This window comes from Cyphellophora attinorum (assembly GCF_001299255.1).
Source record: "Cyphellophora attinorum strain CBS 131958 chromosome Unknown Contig15, whole genome shotgun sequence".
NCBI lineage: Eukaryota > Fungi > Ascomycota > Eurotiomycetes > Chaetothyriales > Cyphellophoraceae > Cyphellophora > Cyphellophora attinorum.
Window position 1 is genome coordinate 660,098 of NW_017253243.1, and position 25,138 is coordinate 685,235.

Consider the following 25,138-nt stretch of genomic DNA (forward strand, 5'->3'; position numbering starts at 1 on the left):
CCTTCTGACCTCCTGCTCGGACACGAGATCGACGCTCTCAGAGTACTATGAAGAGCTCGCCGCACTGCAGAAATATTCTGAGAGAAATACGATGTGGTCTGGGTGATGGGAAGAAGGCATCCAAGCCTCGAAAGCGGAGAATCATTCGAGCTCACGGTTACGGTGGTCCGCAGACGTCCCGTGATTCATGACTGCCTCCAGCACGATCGAAGGAACAGCGACTCCGATACACTCTCAGCACCACAATAATCGCATCCAAGAGTTCTGCTTTACCTACCTGCACAGTCGCTCATTACCAGTCTTGATTCATCAGAATGGCAGACCGATTCCCATCGATCGAGGACATCGACGCCGGTACAATCACTCCCGCGTACTTCCCGCATCAACAACTAATCCATGTGCATAGGCGAGAGCGATGTGCGCCCTCAAAGCGGCGGCGGCGGCGGAGACTTCCTCGAGCGAGAACGAGCGGCACTAGGCGACGACGCAGATCTGTTCGCATCCAACGATGCACCAAAACAAGCCGCAACAGTAGAAGACGACGATGACCTCCTAGGCGGCGACGATGACTTCTCTGCACCGCAACAACCTACCAGCGGCGACAATGATCTAGCGACTTCGAGAGCTCATTCCCCGCCATCGACACACGGAACGATGTACGATATCTACTCCATTCCCATTCCCCCTCTATAAGACGGATCACCAATACTGATACTTCCACCTACAGAACGTCGGACCCGGCGGCTCCATCACCAACACCACCAACCAAAACACCTCCTCCTACACCAACTACACCCCCCAAACCCAACCCACCGACTCCGAGCCCGTCCGCGCCTGGCGCGAAAAACGCTCCGCCGACCTCCAACGCCGCGACGCAGCCTCCCAATCCAAAAAAGACGAAACCATCGCCACTGCCCAAAAGGACATTGACAGCTTCTACGAGAGCTACAACCGCAAAACCGACAAGCAGAAAGCACAGGTCAAGAAGGAAGCCGAGGAGTTTTTGGCGAAGCGGGAGGATACTACTGCAGGCGGGACGAGTTGGGAGCGGATTGCGAAGCTGGTGGATTTGAGCGGGAAGGGCCAGGTGGGTGGTGGGGAGGGGAGTAGCAAGAAGAGGATGCGGGAGTTGTTGGTGAGTTTGAAGGGGGATAAGGATGCGCCTGCTGCGACGGTGGCTTAGGGGGCTCCGGATGGCACGGGAATGGGTAATGAGGAGATAAGGCGCCGGCGGGACGAGAGAGTGGTAGCTGATCCGTTCGGATTGCGTGAGTTCTACCGCTTCTGATGCCTGATAGAATGGCGTTGAACCTCTTCCTGTTGCTTCGACTCGAGACGGGCCGCCAGGGGCATATTCTTATATTCTTCCTCTCGGAAAAGCAGAGCAAGCTAGCTGCTCAAACTGTGTAGAATAGAGAAAGTCATCATATGCTACCTGAGGTACTCCCGAGCGTCATGTGCTCGTCCCATGAATATTAGAATGAATGCAACCTGAAGGCAATAATGCAACATGCACTGCGCCGATTCTGCAGATTCCACCTGGCTGGAACCGGTGGCCCTCGCGTCCTCGCCTCTTGGCCTTTGGCGGTGGCGAACAACAATAATGATCCATCCTTGCAAAGACATCGCTCTCCGCATGGCGGCATCTAGCCCTGCTTCTTTGCTGATAACCACTCTTCCAACCCACTCCAGCCATTCACGCCTGCGATCGCCTTCGCCATTGCCACATGTCCGTTGTACTGCTCTTCAATCTTACCCACGATGCCCATGAAGGGATCCTTGAGTCCCAGTCCATCTTTGCCAAGTGCGTTGGGTGGCTCGGCGGTCATTCTTAGAAGATCGAGACTGCTGCGGAATGTGGCGAGTTGCGTTTGAATAGTCGTCTCTCGTGAGTTACTACTCGTTGTTGAGGAGGATGCCTGAGCAGGGCTCGAGGTGGTGCTTGCTGCTGAAGCAGAGGACGTCGTTGTTACTGCTGGTACGGACGTAGCCAAGCTCGAAGATATCTTCGGTGTATTGACAGCAACATGCTTGACTTTGACTGCTGAGGCGTGGCGCACGCGGCGACCTTCGTTAGCAATGTATGGAGGAGGGTTGATGGAGGCAGTGGTGTCAAAGGTACCTGGATCCAGTTTCGGCGGCGTGGCGATGCTGTGGGCGTGGCCATTGGAGAGCTTGGCTTCCCTGCCATTGATGTACTCTTGCGCCAGCGGATGCAATGTGTCGGACGGATGTGGCGGCGGTGGAGCGACGAGGTCCTCGTGGAACTTGGAAGTCTTCGCCGCGGCGCTTGTGGGTGTCACGGAACTTCCATTAGACTTGTTCGGTTCTTTATTCCCGTTGACTGAAGCAGGTTGTTTGGCAGATCCGCCGACATGGGCGAGGTAATCGCCGCTGAGCTCATTCATTTGATCCCTAATGCGAGCGATGAGCTCCTTGTTGGTGCGTGCTGAGGGCTGGGTGTTGAAAGTCTTGAGATCGTCGCCGAGTTGGCGTTTTGCGGCTTCCGACAGCGTATTATTACTGCTAATTATGGTCTCAAACATCTGTTGTAGTGGAGTAATTTGAGCGGCGATGGCGTCTGCATTTTGGACTGCAGCGGATATGATGGTATCGTGCGAGGAAGGCGTGGTGGATGATTTTGCGGGTGTCTTAGGAGGTGTCGGGTTCTGCTTGCCAACTTCTTTGTTGCGTTGTTGCGCCTTCTCAAGAAATCCGCAGACTTCGCTCCTGACGTGCTTCAGAACGCGATCGAGTGCTTGGCACATCTCAGGATCTGAATTCCGTCGCTTGTAGAAATGCGCCTCTACTAATTCGAGATAGTGAACGTATTGCCCAGGAACTTTGTCCGAGTACAAGATGACCGCAGATATGATCATGCCTTGCAATTCACGTTCGTTGACCGTGCCAGCCTCCTTCACTGCTTTTGTGGCTGTTTTCCAGAGCGCACCGGCTAGTTGATTGACTAGCGTGTCTTCCATCCAACGTGTCATCTCTCGTTCTGTCCATGGTGGTAGCGGAGAATCTGCGATCGCTTTGTCTCTGATACTCTTCATCTGTTCGAACATGGTTTTCGCAGAAGCGGCGGTTCGATTCATCTCGGCCATCTGGGTTATCGCCTTGGCGCATGCATTGACTTCGACTTCGTGTGCAGCCTCATACGCATCAACGAGCTTGACATCGATCTTTGTCTTCGCAGCCGCTTGTAGCAAAATCTCCGGATCATCGGCGCGACCGCAATGTGAGAACAGCTCCACAACATCGGTACACGTCTTTGTTTCGCCATGGATCGTGAATGATATCGAAAAACCTTTACAGTTCGGAAGAGAACGAAGATCGTCCAGGGACTTCGAGTTTTTGTATTGCGTCGAAAGCATTGGAGTGTTCATGTCGATAACGTTCCGAAGGTCTGCAATCGCAGCTTGCATATCTCGTTGATCAGATGCGGAGAAGAAGCCCTTCATGACATTGAGAGCTTGAGAAAATGCATCTTTGCTTGATGGTGACAGTGAAGCAGAAAGCGCACGCGAAAGTGTCGACTGGGCGTACTGAAACTCTTGGCTCGAGGTCGTGCTCAGGATCATGTCTCTGAAATGCTCGCTTGCCTGCGTTGCCTGTGCCATCTCCTTGCTCGTCGCATCTAGCATTGACTTGGCTTTTGCTGCATCGATCTTGCCAGCCTGAAAGTTCTTCCGTATTCTGTCCATCTTCGCGTGGATTTCTCTTGCCACCGTCTCATTTGCTCGCACAGCGTCGAGCACAGCATTGTCATGCGCCAAGGAGGACATGGGATCGGAGTGGCTGGCTGGAGAGCGGCTCGATGACCTCTTGTCCTTTGGCTCTATTTTCTTCGCGTTTGTCTTGTCCAGTAACGCGGTCCGCCGATTCCGCAAAGCGAGCTCGTCATCATCGTCTTTCTTCACGCGTTCAAGCTCAACATCCCGCTGCTTTCGAAGCGCATTCTTCATTCGAGTCGTCCGTTCTGACGTGATTCGAGTTTGATAGTACTTGATCGTGTCTAGCTCCATCCATGAGATACCTCGTGACTTGGCTCTCGAGCAGATCTCATGATGACACTTGTTTCTCGATAGGACAGGATCACTGCTGAAGTCCAGACAACATGGACTTGAGCCCGTGAACTTGTACTCTCCACTGAGCTGGACCTTGAATTGGCCGTCGAACGCAGCAGCGTCTTCGTTCAGAAGGGCTCGTTCGGCTTGATGACGTGCAGACTTTTGCTCGAGCTCGTTCTTCTCCTTCTCGAGCTTGGCTCTCTCGGTCAGCAGTTCGTTGTAGATACGGATGTCTTCGTTGGTCCAGCCCTCGACATTGTGCCCATCAGCAGCCCGCGGAGGATCATGTGAATGCCCACAGGTACAAATTGAATGTGGCGGAGGGCTGCTGCTTGGGTCCAGAATGGGAGAAGCCTTTGCCTTTTTGGCCTTTCCCTTGCCCATGACTTGAGGATGCTCCGAAGACTCTCAGGCGACCTCAAGCCCAGCTCCAATGTTCGGCGATCCCTGGCCTCGAGGCCCAGGTACACTCCAGCCAAGTAACCTTGGTGTTCTTTAATCAACAGCAAATCATGTCTGGTGTTAGAATCTCTCCCAGTGTCGTGGCCAGCGATCAAAGATCCAGTCGTCGATGGCGGCGACTCCGTAGATGGCGATCTTGTCGTGTCGTTACGAGGCCAACAGCTCCGTGTCACCTTCCAGTCTAGCAGCTCGGTAATCCTGCCAAGTATCGCGTCTGTGCCAGAGTCCGAATATTTCAGCTCTGATGTGTCGTATAGTCTTCCATGCCTTCGTGTCGTGCCACGGCGTTGAGTGTGAAGACTGCAGCAAACGGGATAATATTTGAGAGGCTGAGTTCAAGACATCGACAAACGGACCGCCCTTGGCAATTGTCATTTGCCAAGCATCGGGCAACCCCAGATTCGTTCTTGTTGGAGACCTCCTGAGGTATACGACCGCATTCATAAAAGTTATACCGTTGTCCACTATCAATTGTCACCATTGCCGCCACATTCCTGATATACGCCATGGCTTCCAAGACCGGCGCGGCTAAGGTACCCGTGGCTCTGCCCAAAAGCAACGACAGTGCTTCGAGTCCCGCGGCCACCTCTGCCTCTGGCTCGTTGATCGGGCAGGACAGCGCACTATACAATGCCATTGGCGCAAGGTTTGTCACTACGACCCGCGCTCGGAGTAGCATAACATTGACAATATACACGAAGAGTTACAGTCACGACATCTGCAATCCCTCGAATCGAAGGCACCATCTATACGGCTGACCCAATGACCTCTCTCCTCATCCTCGAGACCTCATCCTCTCCGAATACCGCCATCACACCACAGTCCCTTACCGCTCCGCCTGGCAACTACCGCTTAATACCCATCTCCCAGATCACATCCTTCACCATCCTCTCTTCTGGCCCAGCCAATACAAGCTCATCACAGATACCAACCCCCGCCCCGCAGATCGACACTGCAGCCGCAACCGCCCGTCTCAACACCGCCATTGCCAATGCCCAGGCCGCCCTCTCCCGTCAAGGACCCAGAGGCACCTCTCGACGCGATCAAGCACTATTCGATGCGCTAGCTCGTACGCATCCTGCGAGATGGGAAGGAAACAGCATGGTCATCAGTGACAGCTTCCTGATCGAGAAACCTTACTCGAGCGCGACGACAACGACATATACTGGTGGAGCCGGTGGTCAACAGGGTGGACATGCGAATGGGAACACATTCAAGGGCGATCTCACGCGGTTTCGAAACATCGTCGATATGGAATTGAAAAAGGCGGAGTTCAGGCTTCAGCAAGCAGATTTGGATGCACGAGTCGTGAGTGGTGGTGGCGGTGCTGGGGAAGGCGAGAGGAAGGGTGGCTAGAAGCCCAAACGAAGATCCACTCACTATCCTCCTATATCTCCGGGCAGTTACATTGTCCCTTGCGACAAGAACTTGGACCGAAGACTACGAAAATATTCTGGGCCAAATGGTGATCAACTTGTGGTCGTTGACGACAAGGCCAGCCTCAGTGACACGCCAGGACTCTGCTAGGTATGCGAGTACTTATCTGCTGCGCTCTCGGGGAGGCTACACATCAACTAGGACATGGATTGGGCCTTGGAGTACCATGGCGCTATCGCCGGCGGGTGAACCAGGCTCGCCTGGTCGGCCTCTGTATCTCATGTCGGTACAGCCTTCGATCAGCTTCACAGACAACCAGTGTCAGATACCTGGATCAACAATTCATGCCACACCAGTGCGTACATCTCCGGAGACGAGGCCGGCCGGCTAGGATCCAGACTTCACTAGCCTACGGTCCAGCTTCTGTAAGGCCATGATTCGAATTTTCCATTCTCGAGTCAACGGCAGAGGTCTTCGAAGATTATACAAGCAGCAGACTATGCTGACGACGTTTTTCACGTGGGGCAGCTGGCCCAGGGAGGACGCTGTAGGACTTTCATCAAAATGGCATACCTTGGTCGGTAGCTTGCTCTTTCGGTGCATTACATATCAAAGACAACCGAGTTTCCAAGTCGGCGTTCCAATCTAAGGAATATGAGCACTTTCATATTCCTTGAGAGCTCCCTGCGTCGCCGCCAGCACGGCCTGCTGACCCATTGACTAAGCGATCCCGCTCGTCACTCCTCCTGCCACTTCCTTCTCCTCCCGAGAACTCATCCTCGTCATCGTCCTCCTTAAACGCCGCTTCTCTCCTTATCCGCCCATTCGCGTTGTTCAAAGCGTCGTGACAATCTTCGACCCTCTTCTCCAATTTCCTCCTCGCGTCCTCTCGCATCTTGTTCACTTTGAAGTAGTTGTAGTATGCAATACACGCTATCGTGACCAGCAGCCCACTGACGTTGACCGCGCTCAGCTCGTCATGGAAGATAATGCCCGCGGCTGAGATCGTGACGACTTCCTTAAAGATGCCGCAGATGCTCAGTGTGACCACGCTGGTACGCTGCAGTAGAGTGAACTCTGCTGCAATCATGCAGAATGCCAAACTGCCAGGGATGATGAGCAGGAACAGGGACTTGGCGAGCCCTTGTTCCGAGACCAGTATATGTAGGCCCGAAACGATCGCCGAGGGCTGCTCTGCGAACAGCGCAATGGTGAACAGCGTCACGAACATGATAGGCGCCAGGAAGAAGAGCGTGGCAAAGGGGTTGCTTGTTGCTGGATGCCGTAGCAACAGGATCTGAGTGAGGCCCCATCGGAAGCCGCTGAAGAAGGAGGCGGACATGGCCAGGCAGAAGCCCAACAAGTGGAAGGCGGTCTCGCCGTAGACCATGAGAAGGACGCCAAGCGTCATGGTGAGGATGATGAGGATGAGCTTGATAGACGGCTGCTCGAGCCGGAAAGCGAAGGCGAAGGTGAGGACGAAGATCAGGACGGAGGACTTGCACATGGTGTAGAAGGTGAGGGTGATGTAGCGAAGAGACGTGTTGCCCAGGCCGATGTCCAAGGACGTTGAGACTCCCGTGGGGACGAGGCGGGTGATGTAGAAGAGTGGTGTGACGAGTGGTTTCGAAGGCGGCGAGGTTGGGTCGGGGTTCTTAGGGACTGATGGTCGGAGGTGTGGGAAGATGAGGAGGACGAGACTGGCTAGGAGAAATTGCACTACCATGTGTAGAGATGTGACGAAGAGCGGGAAGTGGAAGTCGAGGCCTTTTCCTTCGCTGGTAGAAGAGAACATCCACTTGTTGTACTGGAATTGGTTGTTAGTCCATCGATCTAACGTTGTCTTTCAGAGGAGCTGTACGTACCAAGGATATTGACAGCGAAAACACATACCACGCCACGATCAGCATGGAATTGACCAGCAACTTCCTCCAAACATTGCGGTCTGCCCGTTGTCTCTCTTCGAGCGATAGCCCATTCCCGCCGGCGATGCGCGCATCGAGCGCATCCTGCCGTCTCTTGCGCTGCAGATGTTTCTGGCGCTCTTTGCCCGTCAGACCTGTCTCTTCGTCGACTTCCTCTCCATCTGAGCCGATCGCATCGAGTTCTACTTCTTCAGACATCGACGAGCGGGAGTCATCGTCGGATCCGAATTCGCGGGAGTCCGAAAGGGAGTCTGTCGTTCTGCGCTTGAACTTCCGCCGCGGGTTTCGTGGTAGGTCTGCTCGATCTGGTGTGGATGTAGGTCGCGAACGTCGTGATGGTTCTCTGGCTGCGGTGTCGCCATGGAAGGTTTCAGTAAATGGCAGGGGCTGACTTCCAAGGTTCGTTGTTGCGATGAAAGTCAAACGAAAGGTTCGAGGGTACAGCTGACTTCGGGGCGCACGACGTTGTTTCAGCGCCAATAAGCTGAGACCTCTAGGGGTCCAGACGCCTAATCGCCTACGGGCCGCTAATGTCCGATCAGCGTTTTCTACATTGAGCCATCGACCCAAGACTTCAGTCGATCTTCCTTCCTCGGATTCAATGTTACCTGACCTTCTGGACTGGGGTGCATCACGGGCGTGGCAGGTTCACGGCCGGGATATGTATTGAATATGAATGTTTCGTCTGCTAATATCGTCTCAGTGTCTCCTTCACGTCTTTCACATGCCAGACACCACCTTTACCCACAACCCACAGCTCATGCTCTCCCAGGACTACATTCACCGGGTCATTGCCACCACCACCGAACCTGATGCTTCCCAGCGTCCATCCGCTTTCAGGATCAATCACTTCCACAACCTCGCCGCCTGCCCCAAAGATAAGGCCGCTCTCACTGACCCTGATACCATCATAGAAGTACTGTATCGCTCGGCTGAGCAATTTCTGACTCGTGAGCAGTGGCAGTCGCTCGCCCGTCGTCTTTGATACAGCAAAGTCCCAAGCATAGATGTCACGGCCACCCTGCGGGTTGCGAGCCGCGGTCTTGTTCGTGGCCACAGCGCCTGTCGCACCAGTGTCCGCAAGGTAGAGCGTACTGCCGTCAGGAGAAAGAGAGACGCCGTTTGCATTTCCGCCAACGGGAAGGACAGCAAGCTCTTTCAGTCTAAGGGTTGTGCCGTTGACAAAATAGACCGTGGGAGGCGTAGGCACGCCATAAGGATGTAATGTCCGGCCCCAGCCGGAATATGAGTCGGTAAGGTAATAGTTGCCGTCGTCATCGATCTCGAGATCGTTGAAGCTAATGAAGGGACGCTCATAGAAGTTGTTCAGCAGCGTTGTTCGTTTCCATGTCTGAGGGTCTATGGTGGCAAGGTAGCCAGTCTCCTCTGGTCCTCCATCGGTAACTACGTGGAGCTGACCCGACCTATAGACGCAGCCGTGGACATTCCAGGATGGAGGATTAGTTTTGATGAGCGTCAGATTGTTGGTCGTGAGATCAAGGAGATACTGGGAGTCATGCCGTCCTTTTTCTCCTCCACCCGGTGGCCCCCATTCCACGAAGAAGAGTGAGTTGGTCTCAGGAATATAACATGGAGCCTCGTGGACTTGGAACGCCAGCGCCTGGAGCTGCTCTACGACAGCGTCTGGCCCGATGATGTCAAAGAAGCGCTCATCATACGCGACAAAGCTGGTCTGGTTGATCTGGTCATTGCTGTGATCCTTGTCAGCGCACGGACAAAGTTTGGGTGACAAATGTGGATACCGACATGGATACCACTCTTTGGTCAGACACATTTGCCGCTGAAGGTGCCTCATAGACGCTGCGGTTGAAAGTCCCTGGTATAACTGCGAGCAAAGGATCCGTATTCGAGACCCATGCCCAGTGATTGGGATCAAAGCCTTGCGGGACGGAGTCGAGCTGAGCAGCCGCAACGCCCAGTAGGCCTATCCAGAAGATCTGCATCGTCGAAATAATCACCGCCTACTGCACAACATCTGAAGGCTTGCATTGCGGTCCCTGGAGCAGACTCGGTTCATATACTGCTATGCTTGGCAAAAGTCCGACGCGTCCGAGCTGCCATCGGTGGTGGACCGAAGGATGGCATGTCATTCATCCGTAAGGGAAGAAACTCGGGGCAAGCGTGTTGGATGCCCCAGATCCCCAGATTTAGTGGCTGTAGTCCACGACATGGGGGACTGCCATACAGTACGGTGTATTCCCATTATGAAATGCAATTACTTGGTCTGTCGGGTGGGCTTCGACGGGAAGACATGTATCCGCTCTGTGGCCGTGCGCAGCGCTCTCGTGCTATGGTAGGAATATTGTGATTTCGGACAGTGTGAGAGAAGAAGCATGTATAACTGCGAATACTCAGGGAGATTGCTTCCCGAGTCAAGATCACGAGTTCTCGTGTCAAAGACGTGCGTTTTCGACTCCACTTCCTACGTCATTGGCATGGCACCCACGCGACATCTGCAGAATAATCGTGAACACCCAAGTGAATGGTTATCGTCCTCTCTTGGCGTTTCCGGCTCATCTAGTCGTGTTACATATATAAGACTTTGAGGGACAGTGGTGCCTAGTACAGATTCAGCTCACACTCTCCAGCGGCGAACATGCACATCACAAAGGACATAAACCCAGACGAACCCGCCGTCTTTTGCTGGGAGTCGACCGTGACGCGACACAACAGAAAGTGCGAAGTTGTGCTGCCCAATTGGGTCAAAGCAATGGCTAAGGCACTGTGCAAGTATTTCAGGACACCGGTGAAGGCAGCACCGCAGTTCCGTAATGGCATCGAATGGGTGTATCATGCCACACATCTTGGTGATGGCTACACTTCATTCGGTGCTCTTGATCTTACCATTTCTGAAAAGGAAAGGAAGCGTCGACTTGCTGAGAAAACCGACAATGGCCGCATCAAGCCATTTCGCCAGCAGAGCGAACTCTTGTGCCTCTCATCCTGGCACTATATCGGGTGGCCGCAAGGAAACATTCCGGCAAAGACCTTACCAGGACTCAGCAATCGAATGCTTGCAAATATCTCAACTACTGGTATACTTGCCATGCACTTGGCGCACCCCTCTCAGTGCCAGCCATCGAGGAAATCAGCGAGATGTCGCAGGAGTTTCTGAACAAGCCTCCGCTGGTACCTTGGAGGATATGGACTGGTACAAGGACCTGCCGGTCAAATCTCGGAAGCAGCCTCTGCAGGAGAAAGACATCAATATAGTCACAGCAATGAGACCCGGTCCAACCCAAGCAGGCGAAAAGGCCAATTGTGGGAAGAAATGCTCCAGCCCAGTCACTCCGACAGACGATTTGAAGGACCTGCGCGGACGCAGAGCACGCGTGAGGACCTCATTGTAGTAACGAACAAGTGCGATAAGGGCTTGCAGTCCAGCGATTCCTGCTTGATTTGGTAGGCTGCCGCGCTCAGCGTCCCGTCACATCCTATGCAGGCCTCGCCAACGTCGTCCGAGGTCATCACACCCATCATCACGCCGAGGAACTGTGCAAGTGCCGTGAGACGTGTCCGGAAAATTTGTTGCGTCATGGCCGTATTTGGATCAGGCACCTTGGGTCGGTGAACATGACCAGTGACGCCAAAAAATGCTTTTCAGTGGCGTCTCTTGAGACAATCTATCCAGCTACGATACCCTCAAAGCGATCGTATTCGTAGCCTCTGTCAGCTCTGCAATGCACGGGAGTCCGTGCTGCGATGCAATCGACGGCTCGGTACCGAACGGTGTCGTCAGGTTAGCCATTGACGTGACCTCTCACCACCCGCTGCCGATGAGTGCCGCAACCCTTGAGCGAACTTCGAAGTGACAATCCGAATACAGTGAGCTGTGATGTAGGAACGTCAAACCATCGTCAGAGGCAGCGCAACGTGCCTTCGGCGACAAAAGACGTTTGACGTTGAACAGAACCCCAGCGGTTTGTCATTGCAGAAGAATCCCCGCCCATCATAAACCTCGGCTCGCTTCGGCGTGCTGATGCCAAGACGTTCAGATTACATAGGATAACATATAGAACACCGATGGTCGTCTTGTAGACCTGGCCTCTCATACCTGAAGACCAACTCAAGGTGTCGTGGCAGATCAAGCAGGACTTAAGTATTGTGAGGCCAACAGAGGCCTGTCTTCGCGCCTCAAGCTTCAGGAGAGCCGGCCGCTACGTCCGTTTCCGCTGCTGTACACTGTTCGAATGTCCGATATCGTACACCCACTATACAACGATTCGGCCGCAGGTGATTCACATCCAACCAACATGACCGTCGACAAGATCAAGCCGTTCTTCGACCCTCGCGTATCTCTGCGCTCGGCTCACCTCAACGGCCGCACCTATGGCTACATCTTCGGGCCACGCTCTGCGGGAACACCCAACCGCGGCGCCATCCTCCTCATCCATGGATTCCCAGATTTGGCCTTTGGCTGGCGCTATCAGATCCCCTATCTCCAGTCTCTCGGCCTGGATGTAATTGCACCCGACTGCATGGGTTATGGACGCACTGACTCACCAGAGTACACCCTACGTGACTATACCTACAAGCGTATCGCTGACGACATGGCCGAGCTCCTCCGCCAGCTAGACTACAGTCAAGTTATCCTAGGCGGCCATGACTGGGGTGGCGCCATCGCGTGGCGTCTTGTCCTCCTGACGCCTCACCTATACAAAGCTGTCATGGTCATCTGCACGCCGTACAACCCACCCGTACCGCGCTATGATACGCTACAGGAGCGCGTCGACACCGTCCTCCCCAACTTTGGCTACCAACTCCACTTCGCTTCTGGTGAGATCGAGGAGCTTTGCAACAACAAGCAGGGGATTCGGCAGTTCCTCATCAATATCTACGGCGGCCGCACGCCCGATAAGCAGATTGGATTCACGGCAGAGAAGGGCCTGGACCTTGAGAAACAGAAGCTGATGCATGTCCCCTCGCGCGTTATCTCGGGCGAAGAGCTCGACTTCTACGTGCAAGAGTATTCACGGCACGGCTTGCGTGGACCGCTGAACTGGTACCGGACCAGCGAGCTGAATTATCTGGACGACATGGCGATTTTTTTTGACAAGGGGAAGAACAAGAATCGACGGGTCACGGTGGAGCAGGAAAGTTTCTTTTTGCTTGCGAAGAAGGACCTGGCTCTGCAACCGTGGATGGCTGAGAAAATGGAGCAGAGGTTGCCGAAGCTGACGAGACGGGAGGTGAATGCTGGGCATTGGGCCATGTGGGAGCAGCCGGAGGAGGTCAACCGACATATTGGGGAGTGGTTGAAAACCAAGGTGTTCAAAGAGGCGAGGCTGTGAGCGATGTGCGCAGAGTGCAAGCACTATGCCCATGGGCTACGTCGTGAGAAATGTACTGTGTTTAAGCCGACGAGCATCTAGCAGCCTGTCCATCGATGATCAAGGAAAATAATTCCCAATCTGCCCGAGCTCCCTCGCCAGATTAATCCAATCGCCAGACGACGTTGCATTGTAGATCAGCTTGCTCGACAAATCTACCTGTACGATATCCGTGCCCTCGAATGCAAGCTTGGTGCCCGCCGGAACCGTACTATAAAAGATCCAGTCAGTCCATTTGCTTCCTTCTCAGAATGCGACAATACTAACGCATTATACCCGGTCGACACAGCAGTAAACTGCCAACGGTACACCACAGTATCACACGTGTGGATAACGAACACTGGAGACTGCACGGAATCCGTGAAACTGCTTGGTCCGGTGCTCGCAGTCAAGGACTCGTAGAAGGCTTGAGCGCCCACGGTAGACGGACCGTTGTCGTAAGGGCCAGTCCCAGTCCCGTCGTAACTGGTGAAGTTCTGGGTCACGATGCTGGTGAGATCGGAAAGCTGGGAGACAGCACCAGTGTCATACAAGGCAATATAGCGTGAAGCGATCTGTGAAGCTTCGGCGTCGCTCAAGCATTTCACGTCTTTCCATGTAGCTGCCGCTGCGGCGGCGATGCTGGCGAAAGCGAGAATGACAGTGGATTGCAACATAATTGTGCTTCTGGTAACATTGGGACACCGGGGGAAGGAGATGTACGCATTTGTACTTTGACGTTGCGGCGCTCGACCTACCACGCAGAGAACTTTTCTTCAGCCGCAGCCGCACCTCCTGCTCGTCATCGTGACAGATTAGATACGCCACGCTGAGTGTCTGTTGTGGCGTGCTGAGACATCTGTCGAAATGTGTGCTGTAAGACTCGCACCGTCTCAAGCGATGACAACGACGATAATGACAGGAGCAGAAGAGGAAGCAGGTGCCAGGACGACACTACTGGAGGTGCCAGTGGCAATCCTAGGTAGACCGCTGATCTGCGGAAAATGACAGCTTTCAAATGACCCTCTTGGGATAATTACCTACTAAGTAGGTACAGCTGGATCCCAACGTCCTTGCTGCATCTTCTCTCGCAGAAGTCGTAGCATCAAAGTCATCATGGCTATTCGCGAAAGTTTATGCTCACGTTGGGACGCGCTGGCTACACAGCAACGAGAAGCCAACAACGTATATCCTTATGGCAAAGTCGAGCGTTGGTAGCAACACGCAGTGCGACTTTCACGGCCTTGTGCACAGTGAACATCCGTCGTGTGGAAATTTAAGTCTTGGGCGATGATCATCCTGATGCAGAGCCATGTTGACTATGCTCGCAGACCTAGGGATCCTCGCAGGCTGTTCGGGCATAAACTGAGTGTTTTTCAGTGCGTCAGTTGAACATCAAGATTTCGAGTCAGGGCGGGCTCTGAGGGCTGGATTTTTCAACGATCGAGCCAGGAAGTTTGGAAGGCGCCTCACTTGAGCCTCAGGTCGCAGGATCAATCTGTCATCAATTTGCCTGCCAGGTAGGTCGCTGTAAGAAATTTGGCGCGAGGTTTGTCAAGGATGGAGAAAACGCTCATTTCTTGTCCAAACAGCTTGCCTCGGACGCTGCGCCTGCCCACGGCCGCCAGCATTGTCCCCTTATAAAGTGTGAAAGATCGGGCTTACCGTTGAACGCGATTGTCTCTGCTAGCAACTCTTCGCAGCCATGGTGCTCCACTGGCCATTTGATTCACTATCACCACTTGGCCAAATGACCTTCACTATGAGCTGCAGCACTTACCCCGGGTATCCTACCGGTAGTCAATCTCTGCAGTCGCGGCTTGGGTCGAACTGCCCAATCTTCAAGGAGCCATGAATGCTCAGGCCCGAGTCGGATATCACAAAGGTGGTAGGGAAGACCACAACATTCTGCATTTGCGTTGGGCTGGCCTGGCTCGACTTCATGGGAACGATCTGATTGCAGAAGCACATGTGTGCTATGGTTGTCGTGCCAATGTTGTACCTCTCACCCGGAAATGAAGCAAAAGCTCGCGTTGAGTATGCTCATTCGGAACATTACAAACAATGACAGCTCGACCACATAAGACTTCATAACAACGGAGTCCGACCTTCAGATGAACAAAGTGACTAGATACGATATGCATGTGGAAACTCCACGACATCAGCAAGATCAGGCGATGACCAGAACAGACGCAGCGGTAGAATCGAACTAACAGTGTCCATCCAGCGCAGTCGATCTTGGCGAGACTGCCTCACCCTTTGTTTGGCCGTTCTGATAGAAAGGCAGGGTCATGTCTTGTCGTTGGCGGTGATCAACGAGTGATTGCCTTCTGGCGTACAGCAGCCTCGTCGGCAGGGACGTCGCATTTGGCGTTCGTAGAAGCGGAAGCGACGCTCATTGTTATTCAATTCCAGGATAACTCGTTCCGTCTGCTTCAAGGTACAGCCAGCCTTATCAGGCATCGCATGTTCGGTCTGCGCAGGATCCTTTGGGGATGGAGCATGACCCACGACTTGTCTCCAGGTGGGCCGCAATGCTTGACGCTCATCAACTGCCGACAGTGAATCTCATACACGACAACGTCAAATGGATCTCATGGCAAGCACTTGGCGATGGCAGATCTGCGTCGATGATCGGAGTTGCTCCATGAAAGGCTTGGGAAGAGGCAGTACAAATCATTAATGCCTCCGGACAGACACGCATTTTTGTCACGCAAGCTGGCGTCAGCCCAGCGCGTGAAGTGGTTTCGGTCGAGTCGTCGTGTCTTGAGGTCAAGATAAGGGCCAGGCGCTATTCCAGTATCGACTGTATGAGAGTGGAGCAGGACGTCTGGGGTAGGTCAGAGATAACACTCGCTACACAAAACGTCAAGTATGGCCATATCCAGATTTGGTGGGATCGTGGTTCAGTCTTCCGCGTGCTGATAGGATCGTAGATTCGTGAAATTACTCATGCCGTGTTCTGGGGTTTCTAGCCAGGGATCCGGGCCACGTATGTCCCTGGGTTGATAGACACGGTCTTATCTCTGGGAGAATGCTCCTGCCAATACTTAAGGAGTCGTTCGTGGCACTGCTGGCATTAGCGACTTGGCATGCTTCATCAATACTCTTGTTCAGTCAAGCAATTCGGTTCCAGGTTCCCTCCACAGCATGATGATGCTTCGAATCTTCGATGATTACTGCGTTCGTGTCGTGGAGACAGATATGTATGGTAAGCGCGCGTACCATCATCGAGGCGACCGGGGCCTTCGGGAGGAATCCCAGGATGATTCTGCTGGCCCAGGACCGCAACGAAGATACTCAAGCAGCTGCACATCAGCTTACATCAATCTACCGAGTGAACGGACAACAGAACTTCGAGACCACGGAGTGTGCACGTGAGGCCGAAGTCAAAACCCGGGGAAAATAGCGACGATGAGCATCGAAAATGACTAAACAGCGGGAGTTGTGGTCTGCCGATAGCTAAGAATCCGAGCGATGCCCCAACCACACTAGCGTCCGAGAGGAAAACCTACCCAAAGATAAGGACAAACGAGCGAGCTGATTGGTCGAAAGATGAGGTTCAATAATGCCATGAGCAATCCTGGTCTTTTCCGGATGCTGTCGTCCCCACGGCTTATTTTGGAGCAGTTTCTCGTCGCACAAAACGGCATCCAGCCATCGAGAATAGCAATCGTCACACGACCCCAAAGCACTCAGAATAACCAGGCTGCACAGGGAGGCCTTGCGTCGACGTTACCCGTCAAATGCCAACGCAATGAGCCAGCTCCTGGGGTTTGCAGAGCACAAGCAGGCTATACGGTGATCTGGAGACTAAAAATGCTTGACGGAGCCCCACTAACAACCAGGTCATTCGTTATCAGCTTGGCAGGCTCACCTCGCCTGCACAATCTTCTTTCCTCAGGTAAACCCAGCTTCAAATCTACGTCAGATCGACCATTCACATCGGACGATCGACCTTTCCGTCCCTCTATCTTTGCACAGCTCGTCTCCCTCGAAAGAAAAGACGAGAAAATTGTCGCCCGCCGAGAAATGTCAAGCTCCGTTTGGTATGAGCTTCGCGCGATGGATGGACGCATGGACCGCTCAACCCCCATACCAAGACCTTCATATTTCAATAAAGACAATGGGTGTTGGGATCCACAATTGACGACTGGTTGAATGACGCTGTTTCAACCTGTGTTGTTCCCCATGTCCGGCACCAAATCGTTAGAAGGCAAGTTCTAATGACGCGACTTCCGATTTCGCCCCGTGTCCCATCTATTTCTTTTCCCCATCGCATCGCGGAAGCAATATAGTACATCCACTCCCTCATCCTGGCCTCTCATCACGGGTGGTTCTTTCTGTTACTGTCGCATATCTCTACGTCCCTCCTCCTCCCTATAATCTGTTTTCAACCTGCCGTTTGTCCTGAACGACAGCTCAGATTTCTTCGGCACTCCTCAGTACCGTTCCTATTCGCTTCCAGCACCTGCAAGGCAATCCGCACAGGCACTCCTTGGATCTGATAAGGCAATCGCGTCAGCATCGTGCCAAGTAACCCGAAAGCGATAATCGCCCCTTCGATCACTACTCCCAACTCGCAGGCTCGATTGGCCACACGCTGAAGCCATGAGCGAGTATCCCGGCACGGAGCCCTGGGCTCCCCAGTATGCCTCATATAACTGGGTTGGCGCACCATCGAACTTCGATGAGCTTAGCACAAATGCCGTGGGAGGTGACTCAAGTAAGTGTTTCCTTCGCCAACGTCGAACGGTTCTAACGATGTGGCTCAGGAATCGAGAACCTGAACAAATGGTTCGTTCCTGGCGACCAGGCCTACATCATCGTGGCCTCAGCCATGGTGTTTGTCATGGTACCGGGTCTAGGATTTCTGTATTCTGGTCTCGCTCGCAGAAAGTCGGCTTTGTCGCTCATGTTCAGTGCAATGGCCACCTATTCAATTATCACCTTCCAGTGGTATTTCTGGGGCTTTTCTCTGACATTTTCGACAAACACATCGAACGGCTTCATCGGTGATCTTCACCACTTTGGCCTGAAGAACACACTCGGGCAACCCAGTCCCGGCTCACCACTTGTATCGAATCTACTCTATTCCTTCTACCAAATGCAGTTCTGCGCCGTCACAGCAGCTATCCAAGTCGGAGCCATTGCTGAGCGTGGTCGCATTCTGCCTTTCCTGGTCTGGACTTTTTGCTGGGCGACTATCGTCTACAACCCAATTGCCTGCTGGGCATGGAATGCCAACGGCTGGGGCTTTGTTTATGGCGTCATGGACTACGCAGGCGGCGGCCCTGTCGAAATCACTTCCGGCATGTCTGTTCTCGCATACAGCTTGATCCTCGGTAAGCGCCAGGAGAAAATGATGCTCAACTTCCGCCCACACAATGTTTCCTTCATCCTGTTGGGCACGACGTTCCTGTGGTTTGGTTGGCTCGGTTTCAACGGAGGCTCGTCTTTCGGCGCCAACCTCCGTGCTGTCATGGCTTCATGGAATACCAACCTGACCGCAGCCTTCGCGTCCTTCACCTGGGTTCTCTTGGACTGGCGCCTCGCTCGCAAGTTGTCCATGGTTGGCTGGTGCTCTGGCGCCATTTCTGGACTTGTCGCAGCTACACCTGCCTCTGGTTACCTCGATACCTGGGGCTCTGTCGTGCTCGGTGTTGTTACTGGCGCACTTTGCAATTTCGGCACAAAAGTCAAGTACTGGGTCCGCATCGATGACAGCATGGACGTGTTCGCTGAGCACGGTCTCGCCGGCATGATTGGCCTGATGTTCAATGCGCTGTTCGGCGTCGATTATGTCGTCGGCCTTGATGGAGTTAATACCGGTACCGGCATTGGTGGGTGGCCCATTGGTAATTATAAGCAGTTCTACATTCAGCTCGCCTACGTCGTCGCCTGCACGGCTTACAGCTTCGTTATCTCCGCTATCCTTGCCTACGGCATCAACTACATCCCCGGCCTGAGATGCGCGCATCCGAGGAAGCAGAGCTGCTCGGCATGGACGATGACCAGCTTGGAGAATTCGCATACGATTACGTTGAGGTTCGCCGTGACTACCTTGCATGGACACCTGCCTCCGACTCCCTTGGTCAGGATCCCGACATCCCGCAAGAGGCCAGACATGGTATCGGTGAACACCAGTCGATGATCAAGAAGGGTGATTACAGCGGAGACAGTGCCAGCAGTGGTGCTGACAACAATGGTGTGACCCAACGCACCCAGAATGCTCAGGGTGATCGACACGGCATTGCGGCAGAGGATAACATGAAAGCCGCGCGTGGGGTGGGCGAGCGTGATCTGGAGGCCAACAAGGAGAAGTGATGAGCTTTTTCGTCGGACAATAGGTCATCATCGCCGCTGCACGAAACGCGGAGTCTTCTTGTCGCAAGCTCGCCTCTTCTGTGGCAGGGCCACGGAACTTAGAGTTGAGTGTTGCTCTTGTTTGGGGGAAGGGTCATATCAGAGTAATGCAGGTTCCAGTGATCATTCGTCCAAGCGGCTGTTGGGTATCGAATTCCTAGAGTGCAGGTGTACATCAAATGGGAAGTCCATTGAACCACTGACCCGAGATGCAAATCTGCCCAGTTTAGTGTTGTGATTCGTGTGCTTCGACGTGCTGTCACGTACAGCTTCGACGACAGTTCGAAGCTTACTACCTTCGCTTGAAGCTCTTCAAAGGGTCGACCCTCCTCGCCCCGACTCCCTTCTTGAAACCACCACGACCACCGCCACTTCCGCCTCTTCGAGCCTTTCCACCCTTACCATCAGTCCTCGGCTTCTTGTGCAACCCCACGAACCCTACATTCAACGGCTTACCCTGCCTCGCCGCCGCCGGCAGAAGGTAGTCCGGCACATGCTTCAGATGGCCCTGCACTCTCGTCTTCCCGCTCTCGTTATCATGCCGCAAGTGCCGTAAGTCATCCGGGTTCTCCTCGAAATGCTTGCGCAGCTTGTCGCTCTTCACCAGCTCATCTTTGATCTCCCGCGCCCGCGCTTCCCGAATGGCGAGTCTCGTCACGGCGCGGATGGCGTCGTTGACGCGATAGCGGAAGGCGTCGACTTGGGCCATGTCGAACTTGTAGTCCTTGACTTCGCGGTCGAGTTTGGCTTGTTTGGTGAGTATCTTGGCGAGCACTTTTTCGTCGTGCTTTGCTGAAGAGATCGATGTGGGTTTGTGCTTTTTGTAGTGCTCGGCGGGAATCACGAAGGACAGCGCCATACCGGCCTTGCCGGCTCGGGCGGTTCGACCGATGCGGTGGGTGTAGGATTTGGAGGTGTGTGGTAGGTCGAAGTTGAGGACGCAGGAGACGTTTTGGAAGTCGATGCCTCGTGACACACCGTAGTCTCGGGATGTGGTCTTCGCGGCCTTGGTTGGCTTTTGTGGTTCGTCTTCGTCAGACGATAGCTCGGCTTCTCCATTGGCTACCTCAACAATGCGCTTCTGAGGCTTGTGGACGCCGCCGAGCACTTCTTGGTCGTCAGCTGCGATCAGGATGTTGTACAAACCCTTGTTGAACTCTTGCACGACATGCAAGCGGGAGTTCACTGGCAGCTCCGAGTTCAAGATGCAGGACTTGATGCCGAATTGTTCGAGGTAGAGCTTCAGCCGGTAGCTGCGGTCGACATCGTCCACGAATATGATCGTTTTGCCTCGGACTAGTCGTAGTTTGAATATCACAAACACAAGCAGAAATTTCTCATCCTCCGCGCATTTCACGACATATTGAGTCATGGTCTCTGTAGGTTCTTCCTCCGTTTGTATCTTGACTGTAACGGGATCTCTTGTGAGGGTCTGCTTGAGCGCATCGATATCGGAAGTGAGAGTCGCGCTCATCAGGAAAGCTTGGGCTGAGCGAGGAATGGTGGCAGCGATCGCCTTGATGTCGTCTTCGTAGCCATATGACAGGACTAGGTCCGCTTCGTCTATCACGAAATGGCTGACTTGGTCGATAGATAGCTTGCCCGCGGACAGGAATTGGTTGGCTCTTCCGGGCGTTGCAACGACGATATCAGGCGTGTCTGACAGCAGCGCATTCAGCACTGCATCTGAAACCCGTTGAGCCAGGTTTATGGACCGTACATCTTTCGAGCACTGTGCAGACAAAGCTAAGAAGACCTTCTGGACCTGATCAGCTAGTTCCCTGGTTGGAACAAGGACCAATGTTGATATTGAGCTGCTTTTCGCCGGGTGTGTTGACTTCCGGTGCAATATAGACTGAAGTATGGGTATCACATATGCAGCTGTCTTGCCGGACCCGGTCTTGGACTGGGCGAGGACATCTTTGCCCTGTAGTGCCAATGATATGGCTTGCGCCTGAATTGCTGTTGGTTCTGAATATCCTGCCTTCGAAATTGATTGCAGAAGTCGGGGGTCAAGTTTGTACGTCTCGAATGTGGTCGTGCTCGGTGTCTGAGAGGATGAGCCGGCAGCGACTTCTATCGTTGGAGCATCGTTCTCGTCCAGCTTCCGCTTCATCGTGGTCTCGGTGTCGGTGAGCTCTTGTGTATCGTGGTTCTACGATTGTAAGTACAAGCATGCGCGGTGTTCAACATGCAGCACAAATTATTTCGCTTATCGATAACGATTTTGGCGCTACGTCGGTGCTCCTGCTCCGGGCGGGCACCCCGCCTACACCGAGCCTCGGCCGAAAAGAAAAGCCTACCGGCGCCGTAGGAGAGAGGAAATACAGCGTTGCCTCTGTCATTGCACCCGAGATCATACAGGTTAGGACACCAGTTCGTGATCTTAAGAAACGTGGAGTGGACGCGGGCTACGTCTGTCTGGCACAATAGTATGTTTCCTGAGCCCAGGCATCTGTGGCGGTCACCTTATCCGGCTGGGGCTGCTCCAAGTAGCAAACACCACACTGCTGCAGAACTATATCGCGACGTCCGGTAATCGTTCATCCTCGCAGACGGGAGTCGCGTATTCGCGGCAGAGCAGCACACGGATGCTTGGGACAGGCCAATAGTGCTCAATATCTCCCATAACCTTGCCTCAGATTGGTAGCCACCTGCTGGGCATAGAAGGACGTCGAGACCTTCTACCCCACTTTCTGCTTAGAAATGCATCACAGTACCAGTCCATCATCATCGCGCAGCTGCACATCCATGCAACTTTGAGAGATTTGCAGCCCGTATGACTGGTCCTCACATTCGCCACTTGTTCACACATCTCACTCGCCTGGTGCTTGCCAGTACTAGAATTCGAGAGACGACGAAGAGAAAGCCGATATAATATAGCACTCGCAGTCAGTGCAGACCTCGGATCCGAGTACCGCTCGAGCACGTTCAAAGGGCGACGGACTTGGCAGGATCAGGCCTACTAACGCCGCCATTTCCAGGGTCCAATCCGATCTGACCCTTGTCTTTTGGCACCCTCAAGCACGCACTTCAGACTTTCTGCAGCCTGGAGCCCGATCACGCCTGCCTTCCACCCTCCTCTTCGTCCGCCCGCTGGGACCACCTAATAAATCTGGCGATTAGCGGCCCCATTGTAACCCTCTGTGCTTTTTCCTGCGCCCGTACCTGTCTCTGACGTCTCTCTCCTTCATCCACGACTCACCACTACATTCCTTTCTTCGAGAAGGCCGGAAGAGCGCAAATCCATTGTTGACACCACCGTCGTGGCCGATCAGACGGCAGTTCGGAGAGCCCCTCCATCCGCCCATTTCCGCGTTATCGGCACTCTTTGTCTCACCACACCTCACCTCGACACCACTCATCATCTCTCAAATCCATCAACATGCCAGCTCAAGGATCAGATCTCTTTCTTTCGCCGAACGAGCAGGACTTGCTTGTCGCCGCTTTGAATTCCAATCAGGGCGCCAAAGGAGCAAAGAACGGGAAACGTGGAAGCCCTCCTACGGCAAACTACGCGTCGAACCCAGCTTCAGGTCAACTAGACTACAGCGACGACAGTCCCTATCTTGATTTCGACCCTGATGGCGAGTTTGACGACTACTCATACGGAAACAGCCGCATGATTGGTGATCTCCCGCCTGGTCTTCATGAGAAGAGAAAGAGCATTGACGGAGAGGAGGAGGACGACGAGACTGTAAACGGAGATCGCAAACGCCATGAAGGCGACGATAAAGGTCCAAAGAAACCAGGTCGCAAACCCTTGACATCCGAGCCAACTACTGTAAGGTCTAGGTTGAGATTATCCTGATTATTGGGTACTAACTTTGACGCAGAAACGTAAAGCCCAGAACCGTGCTGCTCAGCGTGCCTTCCGTGAGCGCAAGGAGCAGCATCTCAAAGATCTGGAGACAAAGGTTGATGACCTAGAGAAGGCAAGCGAAGCCGCGAACCACGAAAATGGTCTTTTGAAAGCTCAAGTTGAGCGTCTGCAAGTCGAGCTGAAGGAGTACCGAAAGCGACTGTCATGGATCAGTAGCCAAGGAGGACGCTCCAACAGTGGCAGCAATACCACCCAGAAGAGCACGGTCAACTCTTCCAACGACTTCCAGTTTGAGTTTCCCAAGTTCGGCGACTTGCCTGCCATGTCTGGAACCAAGATGTTTAACAGCTCGACTCTATCCTCCGCGACCCAGAACCAGAACCAAAACCGCTCTACCTCACTAGGTTCAGCTCAGAGCCGCAGTAACAGTGTACCCAAGGCTATCAACCAGAGCCGTAGCAATTCTCAGGGGCAGACCCAGCAGACACAGCGACAGTCGTCCGCAAGCCAGTCACCCATCAGCAACAACATGTTCACCGGTTCTCCTCAGTCGATAAACCAGCACTCAAATAGTGTCGACAGCCTGAGCGGCCTCTTCAGCCCCTCCATCCTTGAGGCTACGAGACATGCTCAATGGGTGGCTATTTCCCTCAATCTAATGGCTACAACAATGTGCCCCGCAACACCCAACCCAACATGTACTCAAATTCCACAACATCGAACTCCGACTCACCAGGCTCATCGACCGAGTCGCATAATAACATCTCCTCGATCGGCACATCACCTGAGCCTAGCCTGAACTCACCAGGCAACAAACTTCAAGACTTCAACCTCAACACCATCGATGAGAACAACATGTCGAACACTTTCGGTAAGGATGAACTCTGCAAGCAACTTTCCCAAGAATGCGGTTGCGTCGACGACCCCGTTCCTCCAGTGTTGCTGTCGTCCTTGAACCCGAAGAATACCATGTCTAACGATGATCTCACGTTAGGCTTCAATACCAATGTCATCAACAATAACAATGCCTTCGGAACGGCTTCCCTCAACAACAATCCCGTCTACGACATTAATTCCAGCTGGTTGCCAGCGGACGCAAACACGAACTTTGACCCAGTCCTATTCGGCGACTATCGCGACACACAAGATAACATCCTGTCGCAAGATTTTGGCAGCTTTTTCAATGATGCATACCCGTTGCCAGATTTGGGAAGCCCTCTGCACAACTATAACGACGTAGTCGCTCCAGAACAGTCGAACAGTGGCGTCCCGGTTTCAATGCCCCAGAAGGTCGATCTGCTGAAACAGGTTGATGCGGCGAAGAACGGCATCGACGAGGTTGTGCCGAACACAGACAAGCCGATGACTTGTAATAAGATATGGTATGCTTCACCCAGCTCTGCAGCAATGACCAGTTGTGCTAACGATGTTCAAAGGGACCGCCTGCAATCAATGGAGAAGTTCCGCAACGGTGAGATCGATATCGATAACCTCTGCTCCGAGCTGCGCGCCAAAGCGAAGTGCTCGGAGGGCGGTGCTGTGGTCGACAAGAAAGACGTCGACAAGATCTTGGGTGCTGGGAAGTAGTCAACGATCCGCGGTAACGACAATCACGAAGAACGTGCATTTTCATGAGAGCTACCTTGTGGTTGGAGTCGGCATCACTCATTGCAACGGTCAATGGAGCTGGGACGGGCGGTGACACAGGTCAAAAGGACTGCTGTCCAAAAGGAAAACTGCAGATCTCGGATTTGGGAGGTGGTTGCAGGCGTTGCTGGGGAA

General features: G+C 53.5%; 10 protein-coding genes across 10 annotated transcripts; 5 read left to right on the forward strand and 5 right to left on the reverse strand.

Moving 5' to 3' along the window:
* Nucleotides 1-314: 314 nt before the first annotated feature.
* AB675_5218 (Clathrin light chain) lies at nt 315-1,183 on the forward strand (the record flags this gene model as incomplete). The annotated part of the gene is made up of 3 exons (XM_018145412.1): nt 315-354; nt 407-531; nt 728-1,183. 3 exons carry the CDS (start codon nt 315-317, stop codon nt 1,181-1,183), a joined length of 621 nt encoding a protein of 206 aa, XP_017999425.1.
* A 463-nt stretch (nt 1,184-1,646) lies between these two features.
* On the reverse strand, nt 1,647-4,457 carry AB675_5219 (uncharacterized protein; the record flags this gene model as incomplete). The annotated part of the gene is made up of 1 exon (XM_018145413.1): nt 1,647-4,457. The coding sequence occupies one exon, from the start codon at nt 4,455-4,457 to the stop codon at nt 1,647-1,649; it is 2,811 nt and encodes a 936-aa protein (XP_017999230.1).
* Nucleotides 4,458-5,041: 584 nt separating this feature from the next.
* On the forward strand, nt 5,042-5,891 carry AB675_5220 (uncharacterized protein; the record flags this gene model as incomplete). The annotated part of the gene is made up of 2 exons (XM_018145415.1): nt 5,042-5,181; nt 5,237-5,891. The coding sequence occupies 2 exons, from the start codon at nt 5,042-5,044 to the stop codon at nt 5,889-5,891; spliced, it is 795 nt and encodes a 264-aa protein (XP_017999338.1).
* Nucleotides 5,892-6,576: 685 nt separating this feature from the next.
* Nucleotides 6,577-8,035, reverse strand: AB675_5221 (putative transporter; the record flags this gene model as incomplete). Its single annotated transcript, XM_018145416.1, has 2 exons — nt 6,577-7,719; nt 7,778-8,035. 2 exons carry the CDS (start codon nt 8,033-8,035, stop codon nt 6,577-6,579), a joined length of 1,401 nt encoding a protein of 466 aa, XP_017999215.1.
* Nucleotides 8,036-8,525: 490 nt separating this feature from the next.
* On the reverse strand, nt 8,526-9,801 carry AB675_5222 (uncharacterized protein; the record flags this gene model as incomplete). The annotated part of the gene is made up of 2 exons (XM_018145417.1): nt 8,526-9,549; nt 9,605-9,801. 2 exons carry the CDS (start codon nt 9,799-9,801, stop codon nt 8,526-8,528), a joined length of 1,221 nt encoding a protein of 406 aa, XP_017999256.1.
* Nucleotides 9,802-12,111: 2,310 nt separating this feature from the next.
* Nucleotides 12,112-13,149, forward strand: AB675_5223 (Bifunctional epoxide hydrolase 2; the record flags this gene model as incomplete). The annotated part of the gene is made up of 1 exon (XM_018145418.1): nt 12,112-13,149. One exon carries the CDS (start codon nt 12,112-12,114, stop codon nt 13,147-13,149), a length of 1,038 nt encoding a protein of 345 aa, XP_017999453.1.
* A 99-nt stretch (nt 13,150-13,248) lies between these two features.
* Nucleotides 13,249-13,844, reverse strand: AB675_5224 (uncharacterized protein; the record flags this gene model as incomplete). The annotated part of the gene is made up of 2 exons (XM_018145419.1): nt 13,249-13,399; nt 13,456-13,844. 2 exons carry the CDS (start codon nt 13,842-13,844, stop codon nt 13,249-13,251), a joined length of 540 nt encoding a protein of 179 aa, XP_017999183.1.
* Nucleotides 13,845-17,778: 3,934 nt separating this feature from the next.
* AB675_5225 (Ammonium transporter MEP3) lies at nt 17,779-19,494 on the forward strand (the record flags this gene model as incomplete). The annotated part of the gene is made up of 3 exons (XM_018145420.1): nt 17,779-17,893; nt 17,943-19,063; nt 19,138-19,494. 3 exons carry the CDS (start codon nt 17,779-17,781, stop codon nt 19,492-19,494), a joined length of 1,593 nt encoding a protein of 530 aa, XP_017999416.1.
* A 331-nt stretch (nt 19,495-19,825) lies between these two features.
* On the reverse strand, nt 19,826-21,649 carry AB675_5226 (ATP-dependent RNA helicase dbp9; the record flags this gene model as incomplete). Its single annotated transcript, XM_018145421.1, has 1 exon — nt 19,826-21,649. The coding sequence occupies one exon, from the start codon at nt 21,647-21,649 to the stop codon at nt 19,826-19,828; it is 1,824 nt and encodes a 607-aa protein (XP_017999293.1).
* A 1,269-nt stretch (nt 21,650-22,918) lies between these two features.
* On the forward strand, nt 22,919-24,943 carry AB675_5227 (AP-1-like transcription factor; the record flags this gene model as incomplete). The annotated part of the gene is made up of 4 exons (XM_018145422.1): nt 22,919-23,317; nt 23,370-24,054; nt 24,093-24,738; nt 24,793-24,943. The coding sequence occupies 4 exons, from the start codon at nt 22,919-22,921 to the stop codon at nt 24,941-24,943; spliced, it is 1,881 nt and encodes a 626-aa protein (XP_017999336.1).
* Nucleotides 24,944-25,138: the final 195 nt, after the last annotated feature.